We start from the raw sequence: 21,508 nt of genomic DNA on the forward strand, positions 1-21,508 counted from the left end.
ACCTATACCTAGTTAAATTCTATATTCTAGTTAAAAGGGTTCCACTTGCTGTTATTAAATAATGGAAGATGATATCATAATTGCCTTTCTTACAAGTGATGTATTTGGCAATGTGAGTCATTCCTTAACCAGTGTTATAGTGACCGTTATTAAAGTTAAATGAGTGGTCATTTGGAATGGATAAGAATTGGTCGGAGCTTTTAAGTGGAAACATTTGTGCCATAACAGAATGTGAATTTTCATAAAATAAGCCAGGTATCTTATAAGTGACAGAATAATCTATGTCAAGAATCTTATAACCTCTCCAGCTGCTGTTCAATACCAGAGTTCAGAGATCAATGGCAGCCAAAAATCTAATTCTATTTATGAATGGAAGGGGCAATGTTTTAAAGCCTGTGTATCACTTAGATGCATATAAATTGGATTTGCAATAATGTGAAAGCACTTGGTTATATAACAGGCAGTTAAGGAGTAGTAATTCACACTTTGAAAGACAAGCTTACAATAAAGTGAAGGTAATAGATCTTTCAGGTTCCTATAGAGAGGACCATTCCTGATCTCTCAAGCTCAGTGATCTGTATTAGAGAGCCCTGAACTGGCAACTATGGCAACAATACTTATCTTCAAGATGTGCACACACAAGATTGCTGTCCAAATATATTCCTTTACTCCTTTTCTCTATTGAAGTTTGATAAATAAAAATTGCTTGACTTAGAGGTGCAATTCACTATTATCAACTGCCTGTTCCAATTTTTTTTAAGAACTGTAAAAAAATAAAAAAAAATTAAATAACAATTCAGAAACCACTGAGTCTGAATTTGGCTTTTGTTCGCAGTGTTTAACAGAAAAATGATTTGCGACATATTTTGGCTTACTTTAAATGCAAGTTCTGCTTGCAATATGAGAGTTATTAATGTTTGGGTTGACTTTGTCCATGTGGTCCAGATATATTTAGAATAAGGGTGGATAAAATGCCTGGACCAGATGGCATCCACCCACGCATCCTAAAAGAATTAAGTGCTGTAATTTCAAAGCCTTTGTTTCTAATTTTTAGGGACTCGTTAAGGACTGGGATAGTACCACTGGATTGGCGTAGGGCCAATGTGTTGCCTATATTTAAAAAGGGATCAAAGTCTTTGCCAAGTAACTATAGATTTGTTAGTTTAACTTCTATAGTCGGGAAGATACTGGAGACTGTTTAATAAAAGACTACATAGATGAGTTCTTGCTGGAAAAAAATATTTTAAGCAACAGACAGCATGAATTTATGAAAGACAGAAGTTGTCAAGCAAACCTGATTTCTTTTTATGAGGAGGTAAGTAAAACCTTGGACAGACGGGTGGCTGTGGACATAGTATACTTGGATTTTGCAAAAGCATTTGACACAGGTCCCCACACACGGCTAATGTGTAAGGTGAAGTCTACAGACTTGGAAAGATCAGTTTGTAAATGGATAGAAAATTGGCTAAAAGATAGAATTCAGAGAGTAGTGGTTAATGATTCTTACTCTGAATGGTCTAAGGTTATCAGTGGTGTACCCCAAGGTTCACCATTGGGACCCTTACTTTTTAATATCTTTATAAATTATATAGGGCCTGGGATTTAATTTCATTTCAGTCTTTGCAGATGACACCATCTATGCAGTGGAATAACTTCCTTACAGGATGTCTCCATCTTACAAGCTGAACTCAATGCACTGTTTCATTGGGCAACTATAAGGCAAATGAGGTTTAATGTTGATAAATGTAACGTTATGCACTTGGGGGCTAAGAATATGCATGCAGCATACATACTAGGGGGAGTAGAACTGGGGGAATCCATAGCGGAGAAGGATCTGGGTGTTCTGATAGATCCTAAGCTTAATAATAGTATGCAATGTCAAGCTGCGGTTTCCAAAGCAAGCAAAGTTCTTTCTTGTATTAACAGAGGCATGGACTCCAGAGAGAGAGATATAATTTTGCCCCTGTACAAATCATGAATAAGACCTCATCTGGAATATGCAGTTCAGTGTTGGGCACCAGTTCTTAAAAAGGATATCAGGGAACTGGAGAAAGTGCAGAGAAGGGCAACCAAACTGATAATAGGCACGGAAGAGCTCATCTATGAGAAAAGATTAGAGGAACTGAATTTATTCTCTCTTGAGAAGAGGAGATTAAACTCCCTGGCGGTATTATTCTTTCCGATTTTAGGTGCTGAAAGCAGTACCATTATTTTGCATGTAATTCTAAAGAATGAGCAGCCCAAACCAACTGTTTACATATGATTTTTTTTACTGTGCGTTCTTCTTTATAACATCTCGGTTATGATAAAGTTTGAAACACAAAATCATAAATTATAGTATAATAAATAGCTATAAATAAGTTAAAGTATGTATATATATATATATATATATATATATATATATATATATACACATATATATATATGCTATATATATATATATATATACACACACACACACGTATACATATATAGATATATGCAGTGCCTTGCGAAAGTATTCGGCCCTCTTGAACTTTGCGACCTTTTGCCACATTTCAGGCTTCAAACATAAAGATATAAAACTGTAAATTTTTGTAAAGAATCAACAGCAAGTGGGACACAATCATGAAGTGGAACGGAATTTATTGGATATTTCAAACTTTGTTAACAAATAAAAAACTGAAAAATTGGGCGTGCAAAATTATTCAGCCCCTTTACTTTCAGTGCAGCAAACTCTCTCCAGAAGTTCAGTGAGGATCTCTGAATGATCCAATGTTGACCTAAATGACTAATGATGATCAATAGAATCCACCTGTGTGTAATCATGTCTCCGTATAAATGCACCTGCACTGTGATAGCCTCAGAGGTCCGTTTAAAGCACAGAGAGCATCATGAAGAATAAGGAACACACCAGGCAGGTCCGATATACTGTTGTGGAGTTGTTTAAAACCGGATTTGGATACAAAAAGATTTCCCAAGCTTTAAACATCCCAAGGAGCACTGTGCAAGCGATAATATTGAAATGGAAGAAGTATCAGACCACTGCAAATCTACGAAGACCTGGCCGTCCCTCTAAACTTTCAGCTCATACAGGGAGAAGACTGATCAGAGATGCAGCCAAGAGGCCCATGATCACTCTGGATGAACTGCAGAGATCTACAGCTGAGATGGGAGACTCTGTCCATAGGACAACAATCAGTCGTATACTGCACAAATCTGGCCTTTATGGAAGAGTGGCAAGAAGAAAGCCATTTCTTAAAGATATCGATAAAAAGTTTTGTTTAAAGTTTGCCACAAGCCACCTGGGAGACACACCAAACATATGGAAGAAGGTGCTCTGGTCAGATGAAACCAAAATCAAACTTTTTTGGCAACAATGCAAAACATTATGTTTGGCGTAAAAGCAACACAGCTCATCCCCCTGAACACACCATCCCCACTGTCAAACATGGTGGTGGCAGCATCATGGTTTGGGCCTGCTTTTCTTCAGCAGGGACAGGAAAGATGGTTAAAATTGATGTGAAGATGGATGGAGCCAAATACAGGACCATTCTGTAAGAAAACCTGATGGAGTCTGCAAAAGACCTGAGACCGGGACGGAGATTTGTCTTCCAACAAGACGATGATCCAAAACATAAAGCAAAATCTACAATGGAATGGTTCACAAATAAACATATCCAGGTGTTAGAATGGCCAAGTCCAGACCTGAATCCAATCGAGAATCTGTGGAAAGAACTGAAAACTGCTGTTTACAAACGCTCTCCATCCAACCTCACTGAGCTCGAGCTTTGCAAGGAGGAATGGGCAAAAATTTCAGTCTCTCGATGTGCAAAACTGAAAGAGACATACCCCAAGTGACTTACAGCTGTAATTGCAGAAAAAGGTGGTGCTACAAAGTATTAACTTAAGGGGGCTGAATAAATTTCATTCCACTTCATGATTGTGTCCCATTTGTTGATTCTTCACAAAAATTTACAGTTTAATATCTCTATGTTTGAAGCCTGAAATGTGGCAAAAGGTCGAAAAGTTCAAGGGGGGCGAATACTTTAGCAAAGCACTGTGTGTATACACATATATATATATATATATATATATATATATAGATATACGTGTATATCTATATATATATATATATATATATATATATATATATAGATATACGTGTATATCTATATATAGATGTGATATATATATATACACATAAGAAGTAGAGTAAAACTGCAGGAAAGGGCACTGGGGGGCCAACTAATGTGAATTTATTTTATTTTGTAATGTATCAGTGTGTTTGGTGTGTTTTACTGTTTGAATTTGCCGCCGTTTCCACCCCCCTGTGAGCGTCACGTCGCAGGAGACGGAAGCCGGGGCACAGAGCATCGGGTGGAAGATCCGGCCACCGCACACCGCCGGGTCACATCGCTGGATCCCGGGAACAAGGGGAGTACCCTCTCTTCCAGGATCCAGCGGTCTTCCTAGCGGTACCCTGAGTGTGGCTCAGGGTTACCGCTTTTGGCACTGAAATTTAACCCCGAGCCACACTCGGGAATACCGCTAGGAAGGTTAAGGGGGGATATGATCAACATGTATAAATACATAAGGGGTCCAAATAGTGAACTTGGTGTTGAGTTATTCACTGTAAGGTCAACACAGAGGACAAGGGGGCACTCTTTACGTCTAGAGGAAAACAGATTTCGTCTCCAAATACGGAAAGGTTTCTTCACCGTAAGAGCTGTGAAAATGTGGAATAGACTCCCTCCAAAGGTGGTTCTGGCTAGCTCACTAGATTGCTTTAAAAAAGGCCTGGATTCTTTCCTGGGTGTACATTATATAAATGGGTACTAATATTTATAGGTAAAAATGATCCAGGGAATATCCGTTTGCCTCTCAGGGGATCAGGAAGGAATTTTTTTCCCCTGCTGTAGCAAATTGGATCATGCTTTGCTGGGGTTTTTTCGCCTTCCTCTGGATCAACTGCGGGTATAGGATTGTGTATATGGGATTGTATGGTTGGGTTTTCATTTACTGTTTTTTTTTTTGTTTTTTCATTGGTTGAGCCAGATGTCCGACTCTTGGTGACCTCATGGACCGTACCACGCCTGGCTTTTCTGCCCTTCGCTGCCTCCCGGAGCTTGCTTAATTCCATGTTCATTGTTTCAATTATGCTTTCTATCCATCTTGTTTTCTGTCGTACTCTTCTCCTTTTTCCTTCCATGTTTCCCAGCATCAGGGTCTTTTCCAATGAGTTCTCTCTTCGCATTTGGTGGCCAAAGTATTTGAGTTTCAGCTCCAGGATCTGTCCTTCCAGTAAATATTTAGGGTTGATTTCCTTCAAGATTGACTGGCTTGACCTTCTTTCTGTCCAAGGGAATTTTAAGAGTCTTCTCCAACACCATAGTTCGAAAGCATCAATTCTTTGACGTTCATCCATCCTTTTGGCCCAACTTTCACAACCATAGGCTACTACTGGGAATATCACAACATTGACTATATGGCACTTTGTCAGCAGGGTGATGTTTTTGCTTTTTATAATGTTGTCTAGGTTTGCCATTAAACTCTAAACTAAAGGCAAATAGACTGTTCATCTTGCAGGGGAAATTGCACTTTCCAAGGGACTTTTCCCAGAGCTTAGTGAATGAGGTGAAGCTCTTCTGACTTCCATCATCTAATCATGTGCAAGCAAAAACACAGTTCTTTTTTTTTTTTTTTGTTCCTTGCTCATGACTGGGTATTTTTGCAAAGTTAAATTTCACCTCATTAGGTTCTGAGGAAAATTCCCTTGCACAATGTAACTTCCCTTGCAAAGTGACCAGCCCATTTGCCTTCAGTAAATTAAACCCAATGCGTTGAACATACTGCTATATAGACTGCAAATACATTTGATCACAGAATAGAGAGGCCACAAGACATTTGTTTTTAGTTTTTTGGCATTTTGAGTAAACCTGGTCCAACAATGTGATGAGTGACTAAGGATGGCCATACATGGATCAGATTTTTTGGATCAGCCAGTGGATTGATTGTAAAAAATAAATGGATTCATCCTTCCATACAAGCAAAGTATTCTGACAGCTAGACTCCTCCACTATCAAAATACAGTGATCAGCACTGCAGCCACTGAATTACAAAAGGTTTCCAACATTCCCATTCAACAGAAGTCAGTATTTGTTTGGTCACTGCAGAACTGGCCAAATTTTGATCCACCTATGGCCTGATTATTAATATAATCTGGGGGAGAGAAAGGCGCAGAAGTGCTAACGTTCTTGATGATTTTAATCTTGCACAATAGAAAGACCTGGGTCCTTGGTTTCCTAAAAGAAGTATACAGACATGTTCATGGAAATATTTGTTCCTCGGTTCATTTAAATATCTGAATCTGACATGAAATCATCCTCTTGCCGTCCCCTATATAATAGCATCCATATTGAGAAAGAAGGGGCAGGACTAGGAGCCAATCAAGTGTACTGTATCCAAATATGTTGACATGGAATATAGTGATAGGAGGAGAAGTCAGAGTGGGAAGAGGGATGATCTTGTTAGTCTGCTTCTGCTGTTTAACTGTTAAGCATTGCAAGGAGGCATGGCATCGAGAGAGTATACCACTGTACTCCTCAAAGTGATTTTAAAGAAACTTTTTTAAAATAATAAACATGTCATACTTACCTGCTCTGAGCAATGATTTTACCCAGAGCAGCCTGATCCTCCTCTTCTGTGGTCCACTGCCGCTGCTCCTGGCTCATCCTCCCTCTGAGTGCCCGCATAGCGAGCCACCTGCCATGGAAGCACTCGTGCAGGCTTGCTCCCGAGCTGCACAGCGTGGGTCAGCCCTGTCCCCAGCTCCCTTCTTACTGGTTGTGATTGACATCAGCAAGAACCAACGTCTCACACTGCTGCCTTAATCTCCAATGAGGAGAGAGATAGTCAAGTCAAGAGAACCGCTGCTCTTGGGCACATCGCTGGATCATGCTCGGGCTCAGGTAAGTATAAAGGGGGCATGGGGGGAGGGGAGCTGTACACAGAAGAAGTTTTGAATGCATTAAGGTAAAAAAACATTTTACGTTTAGAACCACTTTAGGTGTAAGTATCACATGTGACTGTGCTGTGTGAATCTCAGGACTGGAGGGAAGAAATTACCAATCTGCACTTTCACTGCACATTAATCTACATACACTTTCTCCTGGTGTGTATACAAGGAACAAATTTGTATACAATTGTATTGTTGATCAACTTACTGTTCAAAAAATCAATATTGTTCAAAGCACCATACATTCAACTATCATTTTGATCTATCTACCTTCCTACCTATGATCAAATTTTCCATCCAGACCAATTAGAATTTATTTGATTAAATCAATTGATTTTGTTCAAAACTGATCTATGACAAAGTATGTGACTTTTTGATCACAGATTCAGTCCTATTGATAATCAAAACAATGCTGCACCAGATAAAAAAATCAAAAGGACTCCTGTGTCCAGAAAGGTGAATAAATAAATAAATAAATAAATAGAGCAATAAATGATAAGCCGATCATTAAATAGATATAAATAGATATGGTGTACAAAAACCTTAATAAATAGTATGTATTAATAAATGCTACACATGTGCAAAATAAATATGTGCTTCAATATCATAGGGTAATAATCAATGAATTCATGTGACTTCAATAAATAAATATATCAGTGAGAAAATTCCAAGTGTCAATATAATCTGTGAGTGATAGCAATGCACTCCAGCAGTGTTCAACTCCGTGATGATCAGATCAGATCAGAAGTCAGTGTTCCACCGCCACCATACATACAAGCCTCTCACCTTCCTATCTGACCCTTGTGTCACCAGTGGGTCAGTATGAGCCATTCCCCTCAGGGATAAAGGGCAGATGGATGAATGGAGACCTTGAGCTGACAGCTAATCCCGGAATTAGCAGTAAATCACTCGAAGTTCAAATCGGCATAGATGCAAAGAGAGAATAGAGATATCCAGTGCTCTCTGAATGAATCCCACATCCATTTATTTTAGAAAAATAATACATTTAGAAACCAAGCACTTCAGTAGTGCGGACTAGGGTTGAGCGAACCCGGACTGTATTGTTTATGTTCGTACCGAACGTTTGGGTATTCGGTTTTAATGGCGCGCTTTCAACAGGTGTAAGGCAGCCAATCAGCAAGCGTTTAACTAGTGTGCGTGGCCTAGTTAGTGTGCCCTAGAAGCCATCACAGCCATGTCTACTAATTGCATGGCTGTGATTGGCCAGTGCAGCATGTGACCCAGACTCTATATAAGCTGGAGTCACACAGCGCTGCGCGTCACTCTGCTATAAATACTGTAGGGAGAGGTAGGAGTTTACGGTAGGGTGAGGCTGGAGAGATTGCTTGTAGGGAAAGCATAGGAACAATCTGCTTTATCATACAGCGATCTACATTGATTTGATTGTGTGGGGTGCAGTGCACAATCTTTTTGCCTGGAGGGAGAGATAGGAGTTTACTGTAGGGCCAGGCTGGAGAGATTGCTTGTAGGGAAAGCATAGGATAGGAACAATCTGCTTTAATCAGACAGCGATCTACATTGATTGTATTGTGTGGGGGTGCAGTGAACAATCTTTATGCCCTGACATGAGCCAAGTGAGGAGGAGAAAGGAGAAACAAAAAAATGTTATCAGTCTGTTAGGCGTGCCGTGCTGCACATTTCATGCAAGCTCAGTGCATATGTGTCTGCTTAATCTGCATTTAAAAAAGAAAAAAAAAATGTTACTTCATATTTAACTTTGACATACAGTCTTTAGACAGACATTGCTTTTCTAACCTGCTCTTCAAAAAGCACCAATGTGAGGGGAAAATAATTATTTTTCAGTATTTAGGGGAAAAAAAATGTTTTTCAGTTTTTCATTCAAATGTTTTTTTTTTTTTTTTATTCAATAGCGGAATAGAACAACAATAGTATCCAACCTGTTAGGCGTGCGGTGCTGCACATTTCATGCAACATCAGTGCATATGTGTCTGCTTAATCTGCATTTAAAAAAGAAAAAAAAATGTTTCCTTCATATTTAACTTTAAAGACTGTATGTCAGACAGACATTGCTTTTCTAATCTGCTCTTCAAAAAGCACCAATGTGAGGGAAAAATAATTATTTTACAGTTTAGGGTAAAAAAATGATTTTTCAGCTTTTCATTTAAATGAGTTTTTTCTTAAATTCAATAGCGGATTAGAACAACAACAGTATCCAACCTGTTAGGCATGCGGTGTGTAGCGGCCATTTCCTGCAACCTGGCCAGCATGTGCAAGGTGAATTTAAACCTTGTGGGCACGTCACATATGAGGCGGGGAGCGGGAAGGCCTAAGTTACGCTGCAGCGCTGAAGGTGAGCAGCAGCAGGGTCAGAACACCGAAAGTGCACACAGATGGCCCGCACTTTCTGCAGCAGCTCTGACATATCGGGGTAATTTCTAAGGAACCTCTGCACCACCAAATTCAGTAAATGTGCCAGGCAAGGGATGTGTGTCAAACCGGCTAGGCCCAGAGCTGCTACGAGATTTCGCCCACTATAGCACACCACCAGGCCGGGCTTGAGGCTCACTGGCACCAACCACTCATCGGTCTGCTGTTCAATGCCCCTCCACAACTCCTGCGCGGTGTGTGGTTTTTTCCCCCAAACAGGCAAGTTTTAAAACTGCCTGCTGTCGTTTTCCCCTGGCTGTGCTGAAGTTGGTGGTGAAGGTTACGCTGACCGGATGAGGAGGCGGTAGTGGATGAGGAAGCGGAGTAGGAGGAGTTAGGAACAGGACTGCAATCCTCGGTGGTGGAAGGACATGCGCCAAACTGCTATCCGCCTCAGGCCCAGCCGCCACTGCATTTACCTAGTGTGCTGTTAGGGAGATATAACTTCCCTGACCGTGCTTACTGGTCCACGTATCCGTAGTTAGGTGGACCTTGCCACAGATGGCGTTGCGCAGTGCACACCTGATTTTGTCACCCACTTGGTTGTGCAGGGAAGGGATGGCTTGCCTGGAAAAGTAGTGGCGCTGGGCACGACGTACTGTGGGACAGCCACCGCCATAAGGCTTTTAAAACTCTGCGTCTCCAGCAGACGGAATGACAGCAATTCAAAGGCCAGGAATTTTGAAATGCTGGCATTTAGGGCCAGGGATCGCAGGTGGGTAGGGGGGTACTTCCTCTTCCGCTCCAGTGCTTGGGAGATAGAAAGCTGAACGCTTCCATGGGACATTGTGGAGATGGTTATTGGTGATCCAGGTGGTGGTGTTGCTGGCAGATCCTCTGTTTGTGGGGTGGCAGGTGCCGGTCTCACTACAGAGGTGGATGAAGAGGCCAAGACTGCAGCAGCAGAAGAGGAAGAAGGAGGAGCCAGAGGCCTTTCTTGGTTTTTGAGGTGTCTACTCCACTGCAGCTCGTGCTTTGCACTTAGATGCCTGGTCATGCAGGTTGTGCTCAGGTTGAGAAGGTTTATGCCTCGCTTCAGGCTCTGATTGCACAGCGTGCAAACCACTTGTGTCCTGTCATCAGCACATTGTCTGAAGAACTTCCACGCTAGGGAACTCCTTTCAGCTGGCTTTGGTGTGCTCGGTCCCTTGCTGAGTTGGGCAGTAGCAGGCGTAGTGTCTAGGGCACGGCCGCTCAGCTTTTGCACCCTGCTCCCTCTTCTGCTGTGCTGGTGGCTCTGTGCGACCACCGCCTCTTCCTCCAAACTACTCAGGTCACCTGCATGACGTTCATTCCATGTGGGGTCGAGGACCTCATCATCCTCCACATCATCTTCCACGCAGTCTTCACCCCTGCAACCCTTGTCGATCTCCACAATTCGGAATTCCACAGCAGTTGGCTCCTGTGTTTCGTCATTATCTGAGACGTGCTGCGATATTCCTCCCATGTACTCATCTTGAGACATAAGTGGTTGGCCATCGGTGCACTCAATATCTTCTACTTCTGGGGCAGGGCTAGGTGGATGGCCCTGGGAAACCATGCTAACAGAGTCATCAAAAAGAAGAAGAGACTGCTGCATGACTTGGGGCTCAGACTGCTTGGCTGATTTGCAAGGGGGTGAGGTGAAAGATTGATGGGCATCGGCTGCAGGTGACAACTCTGACCTTTCAGCAGAAGACTGGGTGGGAGACAATGAGAAGGAACTGGAGGCACTGTCAGCAACCCAATCTACTATCGCCTGTACTTGTTCTGGCCTCAACATTTGTAGAGGCGCATTAGGCCTTGCCAAATACTGCTGTAAGGTTCTATCGCCTACTCGCAGCTGAGAAAGGTGTTTCACTTGTGCGTGTAGCTGTCACAGATCGACCACATCCTCTCCTTGCAACAGGAGCTCCACCAGCAGCACCACCACCCAGCACTAACATGGTGGAGCAGTATGTGTGCACACCCCTAGACGTACTGAATGACGGGTCTGACCCCTTCAACTTCTGGGTCTCCAAATTGGGCACATGGCCTGAGCTTGCCCTTTATGCCTTGGAGTTGCTGGCCTGCCCTGCAGCCAGTGTATTATCTGAACGTGTATTTAACATGGCTGGGGGAGTTATCACAGACAAGCGCAGCCGCCTGTCCAGAGCCAATGTGGACAAGCTTACGTTCATTAAAATGAACCAGGCATGGATCCCACAGGACTTGTCCATACCTTGCGCAGAATAGACATGTATACCGGCCTTACCCAGCCATTGTTGGATTTGATCTTCCTTACTCTTTTGGGGTGTACCCAAATTTAAACATTTTTTTAATTAAAAACCAAAACCAGTGTTGGCTACCTCGTCCTCCTCCTCCACTGCCGCCGCCGCTTCCACCTACACCGCCATATCCACCGCCATATCCACCGCCACCTCAACATCCTATTCCATATGGGCCTCATCCTCCTCCTACATCATTCAAGATGATTATTTTTTATTTTTCTATTTTTTATGTTATTTTAAGTTATTTCCCTAACCACATTTGCTTGCAAAGCACTTGCCATGCTCTTAAGATTATTTTTCTGCCATTTGCAGCCCTCTAGCCCTTTCCATGTTTGTTTTAGAGGCATTTTAGTGCTCAAAAGTTCGGGTCTCCATTGACTTCAATGGGGTTTGGGATCGGGACAAATTTCGGGTTAAGTCCGGGTCATGAACCCGAACTTTTTTTTCAAGTTCGGTAGAACCCGCCGAACCCTAAAAACCAGGTGTTAGCTCAGATTGTTATGTTTATGTCCACCATAAGATACAATGTTTAACCGATTGCTGACGAACGAATGACTTAGGCCTAAAGATGACTGAACCTATCTGGGTTATTCAAGGTTCATGGTGGACTAGGGTGATTCACAACTAGTGGTGTCTTCAATTATCTAGTTAGTGTTTTATATGGGCTCCCTCTTGCAGCATTAATCTGCTAATAAAAGCGGTCTGCATATTTATTGATCTACTAGGCATTGGGATATTTGTTCCTATATATAATTTCTTAGATTGCTATTGTTTGTGGGGGCTCCTTTTAAAACAAGCACAAAAAGAAAAACAAATCAATAGACAATCAGCAATCAGCAATTGGGCACAGATTGCAGAAATGAAACCAAGGAAACGCCAGAAGTTGATTTTTACAAGATCGCTCTTATCTAGTAAACACATTTTAATAATTACATCTGGCCAGGCTATATTAAGCAGAAAGGGTGGGCTTTAAATTATCTGTGTTTATTTGCTGAAAGGAAATATGACCTTAAGAGCAAGCAAACAAAAAATGAGCTCATCAAGGCCACATCTAAATAACAACTCGAGAGTTACAAAACCTCTAGAACTGAAATGTATGACGTGTAGAAACAAAAGTGATATCTGGACGGCCGCACTCTTTCACAACTGAAATGTATGGTTTTACAAGCTGTGTTAAAAAAAAAATCAAATAATATAATAATTTATTATTATTATTACTATGTATTTATTTATTTTTACTGTTTTGGCTGTTATGTCGTTCAAAAGAACTTTGACATTTCTTTTTCCTTTAACATTCAATTTTGGAGTGAATGGATTTTACCAAACAAAATGTGTTTATTTAGGAACATTTTTCCATCCTGCATCCTGTTTTCTCATCACTCCAGTCAAAAATGAACGCTAATTTGACCCGACTAATGGTTAGAAAATTAAATGAACATTTTCTTTTTTTTTTTTACAAAACAGGAATTCTTCATTGAAATCATGAATATAAAACATTATGACAATTTGATATGAACTAATTTATGCAGCGCTAGCTCCAATACTATTTAGCTATATATTAAATTATCATAAACATAAAGTGCTAAGTGCTAAAATAACATATATGCAATGACCAATAAATTATAAAGTCTATAAATCCACATAGGTGATTATAAATAAGTCCAAGTGAGTATTCAGTGCTTGAGAAAAAAAGTCCTTATTGTGATCCAAATAAGGTGCCAAAGTGCCAAGTAATTCAAGTGCTTGCAAAGTGATAAGGTGCCCCTCAAGGTTCCCCACTCACCAGATTGCCGATATAAAAAGACCTTGGAAATTATTGCACACTGCCCGGGATCTTTTGAGACCAAAACTTCTCCTATGTAGCCTTCGAGGTTAAATGGGTCCGCTTCCGCTTCCACCATTAAATGAAAAGATGGCCATATTCCCTAAGATTTTCTTAGTGTTTGCAGCAGCTGCACATTACTACACCTATATACATATTTTTTCACAGATTAATCACACGTTGTGTAGCGCGGGCATAATTTTGATTTTTCATTATGACAATTTGACATGGTCAAATGCCATACAAATCCAAAGGGTAATTACATCAGAGAGTAATAAGGTCCAAAAAGACAAAGCAACATCAGCATACCAAGGTGCTATAGATCACAATAAAGCTTGCCAGGATTGTACCAAGCACAGAAAAGTCCCATGCTATCCATAGCAAGCAGCGGGTGAGGGGAACAGACAGGGGTTGTCAAGAAGGGTTAGGAAAAGGGAGGAGGGGATACAAACCCAACACTCTACCTCTAATCGTCATACCCTCAAATTAGGTGAGGTCGCAAACACACACACCCCTACCGCGATATCCAGGGTAACCATACCTTATTGTTCTTCTAGGGGCAGCTCCGATTTATATAGGTTTAGTGAACCTTTTTAAAAATAAAAAAATGTGAACAGATTATCCTATTGTAGTGTATGGCCAGCTTCACACTATCCCACTGACTGAAACTACAAATAGATCCTTTGCTCTACAGTGAGCAGGAAAGAATTGGGCTGGGCCAGTGCTAGTAGTAAGATATGGTAGGTCACATTCTGGGATACTAATCAGACTCACAATTATTGGCACATGCTGATTACTACGTACCTGCTCCCTCTTCAGACCTATGATCAGTCTTCCAGCACCAACATGCATTGTAGCTTTGAGATGTCATGTGACCAAATGCTTAGAGCTGCAAAGTGAGCTGATGTTGGAAGATCTGTGTCACTATATCAACCAATCAGTGCAGTAAATAATGTAATTTACTGACGGAAATAAGAGGAAAAGCCAAGGAATTATATATAAAGACACCCAGGATCTTGTACTACAGACAATATTTTCATGGAAAGCTGTTGAGTGAGGGCATGAGAGGAAAGGGGGCACAGCACTTTCATCACCTTGTTATATTTTTGCACGGATTGTACCTATAAAGAAACAATTACTGCACAGAAGATTCCCAGAACATTATGGACTTATGAATTTTTAATTATTTGATTTATATGTTAACATTTTTATATATTTTTTATGGTAAAAATGTTTTTTTTGCATTACAGTTTTCAATGACATTGCACATTATTGGTTGTTCTATTGTTGCCAAATAGTTGGTGGCAAAAAAACATACATTGAACACAGACAGCGCAGGGATCTTACCATTTTTATTTTTTTTAAATATATTTTAATTGGAAACTTTTGAAAACATACATTGTGATAACATACAGCGTATTTTAAAGCATAATAATATTAGTAAACGCATGCACTGAAAATTGTAGAACATTGATAACCGTCGTAAACATATAAACCTAGGGTAGTATAGGAGAGGAAGGGAAGGGAAGTAAGGAAGCTATAAGAGGTTGATAGCCTCGCATGGTACTTGGGGAGAACATCAACCTAAACTGGATGACTCTTCACTCTGTACTGGGCAATACCAAACTATAAAATTTTAAAATTGTTAAATAATACTGTCTTCATGCATTTTAAGTAATCTCGATCTTCTGTGTGGAGCAGAAAAAAAAAAAAATAGCAGAGCTCGTGGTGGGGGTGGATGAAGTGGTCAGTCCCAAGAAAAGGGGGGGGGGGGGAAAGAAGGAGTTGATCGCCTATAACATTACTTTACGTGGAAAAGCTTGCAGTTGGCGAAATGGTAGTGGTTACTGGTACGTCCTTGATTTTCAGCTTGCCAAGGGTATTTGATATTAAAGCTTGGAGGTACCATTCCGTGTACTGAAAAGTAGACATGAATGTATGTCTTTCGGTAGTAGAGAAGGAATGTTCTATAAACTTCCGCCATCTGCCAAAGAATTGTTTTGTGGTAGTGAGATTCCGGATTTCCATGTCCCATTTTTCTTTGTAAAGAAGAATTCTCAATTCTCTGCTCACTGCCGAGATTTGCGGGGGAGTTGGAAGTGTCCAATTCTTCAAGATAGCTCACTTTTTGGCTAATAAACAAAGGTGAACCCATTGAGGTATTGTATCTTTGCGTTTGGTGCAGACCGTAGATTTGCGAAGAGGGGTTAGCAAATAACATAAGGCAAGGCGACTTTTGTATGGGCAATCCAGTGACGGCATTAATGAAGTCGCTGACTTGATCCCAAAAGCGAGAGATGTGGGGGCAATACCAAAATCTGTGTGCTAAAGATGGCCTCTGTTGGTTACAGTGCAGGCAGATAGCCTTGTTAGAGTTCGACCTAGAGAAAAGTGCCGGGATGTAAGCTTTATGAATTAGTTTGAAGTGAGTTTCTCTCCAGGATTCATTTATAGTGAGTTTCCTTATCTTTAAGTATGGGATCTTACCATTTAATCAGTGCAGTAACCTTACTTTGCATGCTACACTTTCTTTATCCCACACAAATCTTTTCCAACCAGGAATAGTTTAGTTCAGGCATGTCCAACCTGCGGCCCAGAGCCACAGGTAATGCGGCCCACTGCCCCCTGACAATTTTTTTTGCTGGGGAGGAAGGAAGTTGAGCCGGGGGCACGGCCACAGCAGCTTCCAACTAATGGTAGGCAGAGGCTGCCTCGGAGGGGAGGGAGGGGGGGGGGGGCTAGCATGTGCAGTGTTTCTGACACCTACCACCATGACCACTTCAAATCACTGACATGGTCATGGTGGTTAGAGTGTTCCTTTATTATCTCTCAGAAGAAGTAAACCTCTGTATACTGATTCTATTTCATTTGATCATCCCCTAGTTGTGTTAAATTAGTGCGGGGGGCGCGACGGCGCAGGAAGGGCACAGCCGCATTTTATTACATATCTTAACTGTAGTATATATTTTATATGCAGCCCGAGAAAATTTCTCTGCACTCAATGTGGCCCAGAGAAGCCAAAAGGTTGGACACCTATGGTCTAGTTGGTTGTGTTTGCCCCCCAAGCCAAAGGTTCCGAGCTCTCCCCAAACAGTGGGCACCATAACATTATTTTTTGTAGGCCATGAACACTTAATTAAGACACTTTGGGGTGGATTTACTAAAACTAAAGTGCAGAATCTGGTGCAGTTCTGCATGGAAAGTAATCAGCTTCCAGGTTTTATTGTCAAAGCTTATAAGATATATGTTTTTTTTTTTTTAAGAATCATACTTACCTAGGTGGATGCAACATTGGTCCAAAGCTGCATCTGTCTCCCGGCACCTCTAACACTGAGCACTGAGCGAATGAACAGCGCAGTTCACTCTGTTCTCACAGCTCTCTACTCTGCCCCCTGGGCTCACAGGAGAGCCAGGCTGTGGAGGGGGTGGGAGCAGCTGGCTCAGGCTCTAAGCGGCTCGCTGAGAGACCAAGCCTGGTGCCGGGTGCCGGTCCAGGCATGTGGGCAGATCCTGACATCATTGTCCCGATCTTGCCCAAGCCTGGAACTGTACTTCTCCTTTTATTGAACAAGCTGAAGTTAGAAGCCGATTGGCTACCATGAACAACTGCACCAAATTTTGCACTCTCCAGGTTTAGTAAATCAACCCCTATACGTAGCCCTGCTCAGTTCTCCAATTTTTCCATATTTCAAATTTCCAAAGTTTTCCAAATGTCTCATAAAGAAATCATCAAAAGAAGGGTGATGACAGCAGTTGGTGTATCACATAAAAATGTGAATGCATATCTGAGGTTTCACTATAAGTAATTAAGCCAGGTAGTTTTAGAGCCTTCAGAGCCTCTACTCTCTGTGTTAAGAAATAGGCTGTCCTACCACTCTTTCATGTTATAATGTCTGTTTGCCAAGTACTAGTGTTGTCTAGATTGAGTATTATGCAGTCAGACCAGTCAGACAAAGGAGCCTTAAGGGAAATGTTTTTTCTCAGTATACTTGGCCCGCTGTACCATTGGCCTCACAGAAGTCACATGAACCAATGTTTCTGTAGTTACCCCCTTGTTGTCTTGCATAAATGACTCATCATTTATATGTAACAAGTCTACATAGCTAATTTTAAAGTTTGCACAGAATGTTTTATTGTTATTAAAAAATGTATTGTTAGCAAAGTTACAAATAGTCTTTTGTATAATAAATCATGTGTACAAAACAAATGTACTAATTATTTTAATGTTATCACTGACCTATATTGACTGAGTAGCCGCATTCTACTTTCATGACAATAAGCTGCAAGGCTAAAGATGTGTTTCATTGCCTTGGAACTAATATGTGGTTGGGGGTCAGAGAACAGCAACTTTCATGAAAACATTTTCTGACTGACAAATTAATACTTTGAGAGTGGATTCACAATAACCCAAGGACAAATTTATGTGCTGCATTATACCGATATACTCCCCTGCGTGCTTGTTCAATAAAGCACTGCAAGGGGCAATGCACAAAGTGCAAAAAGAGTACCACTAGCAATCAAATGCATGCCATTTTACAGTGGTCATATTAAGGTAAAGTGATTTTTCATTGGTTGTTTAGGTTACTGACAGTTTCTACTCACACTTTTTATTGAATAACAAGATGAAAGAACCTCTTTTATTGTTGATCTCCTGCTTAAGATGCTAGCTGCCCTGCTGTGTCTGACTTTGATACTTAGAACAATTATGCAGCAAGTGAAGTCAATGTAAACTCCTGGTTTGCATGATTGTACCAGGTCAAAGATTAGAAAGCCAAAGGATCAACTTGAAAACTAGAGAACTAGCATTTAAGAAGCAGCTTAGCATCAGCAATGGAAACCCTTATAGCAGACCTGGGCAAATGGTGGCCATAGTGCCATATTCAGCCCTTGATGCCTACACTGTCAGGAAGCTGAGAAACACAGAGAGGCACGCAGACAGATGTCCATGTGGAGAGCTGCAAGAACTGGAAGGAGAGAGCATCAGGAGCTGATCCGTACAGCGGTAAGGCTAGGTTCAGGTTGGAGAGCATTGCCTAGGAGATGTCCTGATGCTTCACTCCAGGTCAGAATCTACAGAAATCCCCGCTGTACCGATCTCAGGCTCTCTACTTCCAGTCACAGTGCTTTTTAGACAGCATTTAGCAGGCAGTGAGGAGGTGTTATTTTGGCTCCTTACAGTCCAATTTAACCCTATAATGCCAGAATACCACGCTGCAAACGTATGTGGTTGCAGCAAGGTTTATTGAACTGAATTTAGTGAAGTTACCAATATATCGATTTTCCAAAAAACAGTATGAATTAACTGGTATCTTCCTTATTTCTCTACACAATGGTATGTAACTTACAAGTAATCACACATTTATTTGTTCCAAAATAATGATTGCTACTTACAGGCTAGATTTACTGCATTTTAAATACCAAGGCTGCCACCAAACACCCAGAGGCAAGTGCTTAATTATTCTTCCAGTAACTCACTCAGCTACATTAGGAACAATCTACAGACCAATATCAGAACTTAATTGGCAACAGTTTACATCTGTATAATTTGGTAACTGATTAGTACAGTGTTCATTTTATCGCCTTGCAGCTGGAGGTAAAACTGGTTATACAAGGTTTTGAGAATGGAACTATACTGTAAAGCCAGAAAGCAAATGCGTGTATTTTCTAATAGATAAAAATGGGTATATTAAAATTTTGTGTAATAGTATAGAATTAATCTTATTTTTTTTATCATTTTAGGTGGGCACATTAATCCTGCAGTTTCATTCGCTATGTGTTTAACTGGAAGACTAGATTGGGTCAAGCTCCCTTTTTATGTGAGTGCACAGTTTTTGGGTGCCATCACTGGATCTGCTTTAGTTTTTGGTGTTTATTATGGTAAGTGTATTTTGTGTATGAAGCCTTGTAAACTCTATTGTAATGTTTATCTATTGTGAGACCAAAATGTTACTGTTGTCATTGGAACAGAAAGTGAGGGGAAATCTTGCACATTCTCCCATTGATTTTGTGCTACCTACTCTGCTGCGGCTTTCAATTGCCAGCCTTTTGGCCTCCTTTGTGTCCTTATGCCTGTGTGCAGTTAGTGCTGTATCCAAGCTTTTTATGACCTTAGGTGTTTGTTTACTATACAAAAAATGGATAGCATGTGGAAAGATTTGTGGCAATACCATCCCTGTCTTAGGGGTTTTAAGACATAATATGTTGACATACAATCTATCATTATTTGCTGTTCTAGTTGGATAATTAAATGCAGCGATGACAAACACCATACCAATGAAGTAAATGTATATGTAGGTGGGTATACCTGTATATGTGTATGTATATCTGTAGTGTCTGTGCCTGTTGGGTAGGGGGTGGAAGGTAATCAAGCCTATTAAAAGATTTTTATATCAACTACAAATTCAAAATCATTAAAGATCCGGACATGAAGAAAACTAATGGCAATGTTCCTGCTTTTTTTGCAGATGCATTAATCATGTACACCGGTGGAGTTTTTACAGTAGATGGTCCAAATGCCACAGCTCATATTTTTGCAACCTATCCTGCTCCATATCTGTCAACAATAAATGGACTTGCAGATCAAGTAAGACCTTTATAATATTGTGGTATAAGTGAAGGTGCTCATAGATATTGCCTCACAATTTTGGAAGGTCTCAATGAGAAGTATAATGCTTGTGGGTGGAAGAACATCGAAAGGCCAATACCATTAGATTCCGTAGAAAAGGCCAACTGGTCATGATGGATTTTCCAACACTGTTGTTCTCCTGAGGCAAAGCTAGGGAATTCCACAGATTATGCTGATATGATACTGGTGGACATGCCTATGTGTCCGCCATGTGTGACAGAAATGCATAAGCTACCAAACTATTTATGTTTAACTACTGTTTTATATCTGGGGCAATCTTAAGGAGTTCTTTATAAGTAGACTCAGTGTTAGCAGTAGACTGCACAGACTTATACAAGGAACTACTCTTTGGCAGCTTTCCCTTTATATACCCTTTGAAGAGTTAAAGTATATTTAAACAGAATACATCAAAAGGAAATTGCAAGAAAATAAATGTTAGTTGTCTACTATAGTCAGATTATAATATTTGAAACTTAAAAATCTTGTCCCTTTTTTTTCCCTTGATAATCATGTGTCTGTAGGCAGATAGTGGGTACTTCTGCCCCAGTGGGAAGTTAAGGGTTAACTGTAGTCCTGAGTTTTTCTTGGCTGTTTTTTCTTGGGAACGACCCTCCAGTTCCGAGTCCTATAAAAAGGACAAAGGCCCGGATTCTGAGAGCCCCCTGGAGGGGAATCCACACACACACACACACATATATATAAGGATGCTCTGCCTGGTTCTGTTGCTGGGGTCTGGATGGCCTATATCTCACCAAAACTGGAGTTAAATTCCAGACATGGACACAATCAACTTTGGACTTTGCTGAAAGATGTATGCTAGGTCAGCAACAAGCCTGTACTTAGGGACTATAGAATGATAGGGCATGTCTGCACTCTATCTTGGACTATGCACTGTCGTTGTCAACATGTCAATTCATTCTTCAAAAAAAACTTTTGAAACATTGCCTTTTCCTGGCCTGAAGTTACTAGAGGGGTGCAATGTATATAACCAGCACATGTAGTCTACAGCTCGGGTCACTAAACACATTGGGGTATGAAGACATCACAATAAAGAGTTAATACAGTGTGAAGGCACAATGCAGGTATGGAAGAGTAAGAGTTAAAAAAGTGAAGTGCACGCATGCAGTCTGCGCTAGGTGCAAGGCAGGACCCAATACCATTACTAGGAGTGAGGTAGAGGTAAAACACTGGACAGGTGGAGAGGGCATTGCCTTTGCATGTCCCTCCTAAATACTCAATTGATCTTGTTGGTATATGTGATATCAAGAGTGTTTACTAGAGTTCGTTCATGTTTGTCATCCACCAGGTCATGAGCTTGACTCAAGTAAAGGTACCCCATGTGTATGGAAGTGGTTCTGCACAAAGTGCCTAGCGTAGCCCAGAAGAACCCACCTGGGGTAGGCCTC

At 41.0% G+C, this 21,508-nt stretch overlaps 1 protein-coding gene across 1 annotated transcript in view; it reads left to right on the plus strand.

Moving 5' to 3' along the window:
- AQP9 (aquaporin 9) overlaps positions 1-21,508 on the plus strand; it is a 66,647-nt gene that overhangs the window by 33,960 nt on the left and 11,179 nt on the right. The window contains exons 3-4 of the mRNA XM_082256058.1: positions 19,217-19,354; positions 19,942-20,060. Of these exons, the coding sequence (XP_082112184.1) occupies positions 19,217-19,354; positions 19,942-20,060 (257 nt within the window). The remainder of the gene's footprint in view (positions 1-19,216; positions 19,355-19,941; positions 20,061-21,508) is intronic.

The sequence above is a fragment of the Pelophylax lessonae genome (genome assembly GCF_965119305.1).
Source record: "Pelophylax lessonae genome assembly, chromosome: 4".
Taxonomy (NCBI): Eukaryota; Metazoa; Chordata; class Amphibia; order Anura; family Ranidae; genus Pelophylax; species Pelophylax lessonae.